At 56.3% G+C, this 3,973-nt stretch overlaps 1 protein-coding gene across 1 annotated transcript; it reads left to right on the plus strand.

The window, feature by feature from the left end:
• Positions 1–247: 247 nt before the first annotated feature.
• Positions 248–910, plus strand: BHLHA9 (basic helix-loop-helix family member a9). The gene has a single exon (XM_044250238.1). It carries the CDS (start codon positions 248–250, stop codon positions 908–910), a length of 663 nt encoding a protein of 220 aa, XP_044106173.1.
• The last annotated feature ends 3,063 nt before the right edge of the window (positions 911–3,973 follow it).

A 3,973-nucleotide genomic window follows, 5' to 3' on the forward strand; every position in this document is an offset into this window, starting at 1 on the left:
TCTGCATGCTTCCTTCCTTGGTTGTTTCCTTCCTCCCGGTTCCTCCCTCTCCAGCCTACCTGGAGGCAGGTAATAAAGCAGGAGGAGGGAGATGGATGGATGGGAAGGGTGGAGAGCCACGTGGTGCCATAAAGCCCAACTAGAGAGGGCCCCTCTGGGGAGTGTCCAGCCTGCGGGAGTCAACGCTCAGAAGGTGAACTGTCAGCCCCTTGAGCCAGAGCCGGGGCAACAAGGCCTGCGGAAGGCCATGCACCGAGGTGGGCCAGGGCCAGGCCTCAGAGGCCTCAAGGGGGCCGAGGGCTCCTCTGAGGACTTGGGGGGCTCTTGCCTGGATGCCGGGAGGGGTTTTGGGGTGCTGAGGGAGAACTGCGAGGCTGAGGAGGAGATGGCGGGTGCCAGGACGCGCACCCGGCCGGTGCGCTCCAAGGCTCGGCGCATGGCGGCCAACGTGCGGGAGCGCAAACGCATCCTGGACTACAACGAGGCCTTCAACGCGCTCCGCCGGGCGCTGCGCCACGACCTGGGCGGCAAGAGGCTCTCCAAGATCGCCACCCTGCGCAGGGCCATCCACCGCATCGCGGCGCTCTCCCTGGTCCTGCGCGCCAGCCCCGCGCCCCGCTGGCCCTGCGGGCATCTGGAGTGCCACGGCCAGGCCGCGCGCGCCGGGGGCAGCGGGGATGCGGGCTCTAGCCCGCCGCCGCCGCCCGCCCCGCCGTCCGCGGGCCCCTTCGAGCCGCGCTGCGCCTCGTGCTCCCCGCACATGTCCCCTGGACGGCCCCGGGCGGGGGCCGAGGCTCTGGTCTCGGCTCAGGCGTCCACGGGAAGCTGGCGCCGAGGTCCCGGGGCTCCCTTCGCCTGGCCGCGGGGGCACCTGCGTGCGGGCCCCGGGCTGGGCTTCCAGCACTGCTGACCGGCCCCGCAGAGACCCGGTGCGCCTGGAGGCGGGCCTGCCAGGGAACGGCCAACGGCCGGATGGCTACAGGAGGGAAGACTGCTGAAAACGTCCTGGACGGAGAAAAACTGAAGGGCTGAGGCCTGAGAGAGAGGGGGGAGGCAGCCCTGCCAGTTGGGAGGGAACCAGAGACCAGGGCTGCACTTCCCAGCACCCCTCTTCGCCGCCCTGATCCCAGCCGGGGATGGTGGCTCTGGGAAAGGAGCAGGACCCTGCTGGGCTCTTTCTTCTGTTTGGACTTGAAGACCTCTTCTTGGAAAGTGAACTTCGCATTCCTGTGCCTCTGAGTCCTATGTTCTCTTGCTGGTTTTGTTTTTGTTTTGTTTTGTTTTGTTTTAGGCGAAAGGGAGCTTTCGGACAGGGGGACTTGTATGTGGGGAGTGTGGGTGACACCCTGTGTCGTCTGGTGACAATGTGGCATCCACATCCCTGCCCGCGGTGGTCCCCTGATCCGTGATGTAAGAGAAGCAACGGAAGGAACCAAATAAAAACGGAAAAGCTAACATCTCTGTCTGCTATCAGGTGTCCCCTGGGCCCTATGGCCCAAGGTGGCAGGAAGGCCTGAGGTCTGGGAGCTCACTCTGGAATGTCAGGCCCAGGGCCTGATGCCCACAGGTAGGTATGTACCTGGGGCATTGATCCATGGCAAGACCCCAGGTGTGTCTGGACACTGTGAGGAGCACTGTGGGAGAGAGGACATTATTTGAAGAGGGGGAGTGGCTCCAAGAGACTAGGGATACAGTCTGTCTCATCTCTGGATGGGACACCCCACTGAGCTGCTGTCTTAGGGAACGTGGAGTCTGGGCCAGTCTCTGGGAAAGGAAGCCTAGGGCAGACCAGGGATAGGAGGCCAGTAAGTCCTGCCTGTACCCTGATCCTGGGTGCCTGGAGCTCCCAGGGAAAAAGGGTCCAGTGCAGCCAGGGCCTCTATGATGAAGGGGCAGACACAGAATCAGGAAAGATTATGGGGAAGAGGTTAAGGGAATGAGATGAGGGCCTCAGGGCAATTCTGCTGAGAAAGTGGGAGGCACAACCAGCCCTCCCTGAGAGGTCTGGAGAGCATTTGCACTGAGCACTCCTGAGCTGACCTCTGGCCTCACTCATGCTGATGAGCTGATCTACAGGTGGCTGCTGGCCACGCTGAGAACCCAGATGTGAGGGGAGACCTGAGGGCTCTCTGGTCTCCTTGGAGAGCAGGACACTTGCCAGCTAGGGGAAGAAAAGGGACCCAGCTCAGAATGGGGAACATCACAGAAGCTGGAGAGATGCGTATAGACCCACAGATGAGCAAGGAGTCCTCTAAACAGTCAAGGTGAGGCCATAATTAAAGATATAATTGCTTTCTGCAAGCAAGACACTGGCTGGCAAACTTGGCGTCCTGTCCTCCTGTCCCCAGCCCATAGGTGTTAGGGTTCCCAATTCCACAGGGCAGCCGTCTGCAGCACAGATCCCCAGGAAGTTTCTGATTCTAGGCAGAGGAATCACAGGGTTCAACCAGAAACAGAATGTGGGAATCTGGCCCTAGGCCTTCCCACTGAGCCTTCCATCTGTGGGGAGGCAGTGCCACAGTCTGATAGTGGAAAGGAAAGAGCCAGACCATCCACCCAGCCCCTCACTCCATGTGCAACCCATGGCATCACTCAGCCTCTCTAGACCTCTAGTCCCTCACCGCTGACACAGGGTTAACATTCATTCAGAATGTACGGTTTCTGGCAAGGAGAAGGTGTTCCATAACAGAAGGTATTACTGTTTGTATGTTATTATAATCTTATGACCAGTTTGGACAGTGCTTCCACCTCGCTTCAGCTCCAGGTTTTCATGCCTTGGAAACATAGTAAAATGACCAGCAAGTCCTGCTTTCTTAAGTTCCAGGACGGAAAGAGGTGAGTGTTCTGGCTCGCGGGCACGCTGAGCTCAGGCATGGTGAGGGCGCCCCCTGCAGGTGGAATCGCACACGTGCAGCAGATGGGTGAGGTTGCAGGGAGGGATGTGAAAGTACTTCTCAGTCTCTGCACTTTCTAGCTGAGTGGCCTAGGGCAAATGACTTAAGGACTTTGAGCCTTGATGTTCCGCTCTGTATAACGGACTAAAATAAGCACTTACATCATAGGCTGTTGTGCAGACTACATGAGAGAATGCATTTCAAGCACTTAGCATAGTGCCTGGCCCTGTGAGCACTCACTGAGTGGAAGCTATTAAGACATATTCTATTCACAAGGTTGTTATAAAGATAGAATACCTGGGAAGGTGTTTTATAAACTCAAGTCCACAACACATTAGTACTGTCTCATCAGGACTAAATGTTTAAGTGCACACGTGTGTGTGTTTCCATGCTGTTAGGTGTTTGTCTAGTATTTAAAGAGGGTTTTTTTAAAAAAGACTTTATTTATTTAAGGGTGAATGAGTGACAGAGAGAGAAAGAGAGCGCATGTGCACAAGTAGGGGGAAGGACAGAGGGAGACAGAGAAACACTCCCTGCTGAGCAAGGAGCCCGACCTGGGGCTCGATCCCAGGACCCTGGGATCATGACCTGAGCCGAAGGCAGACGCTTAATGACTGAGTCACTCAGGCGCCCCAAATAAATAAATCTTAAAAAAAAAAAAAAAGATACGAAGAACTGGTATACCTAAAGAGAGAAATCCTGTATCTATAAGGGTGAGAGCGGCCGTCCACTGGAAGAGTCTCAAAGGAGAGGGGGCCAGAGAAGAATGACAGACACTGGCAGCAGCCCTATAGCTCACGACGGGCTCCAATACACAAGGTCTCTTGGCTGCTCTTAGGAAGTCTGCGCCTTCCAGGCCCTTCCTTTATCCTCGTTGCCTCCATCACAGGGAGCAGTACCTTGTCTGTCTAGCAATGAAGGAGACACACCAGAAAAAATAGACAACAACTGTCAGACTGGTGTCACCAAAGGTGTGGAGAAAAGGGCACATTTATAGATTGCTAGTTGTCCTGCGTCTCTGTTCCTTTTCTGGTAGAAAAACATGGGCAAAGTCACACTAAAAAGACTCCAAGGGAGTC

This window comes from Neovison vison, chromosome 5 (assembly GCF_020171115.1).
Source record: "Neovison vison isolate M4711 chromosome 5, ASM_NN_V1, whole genome shotgun sequence".
In the NCBI taxonomy this organism is placed as follows: Eukaryota; Metazoa; Chordata; class Mammalia; order Carnivora; family Mustelidae; genus Neogale; species Neogale vison.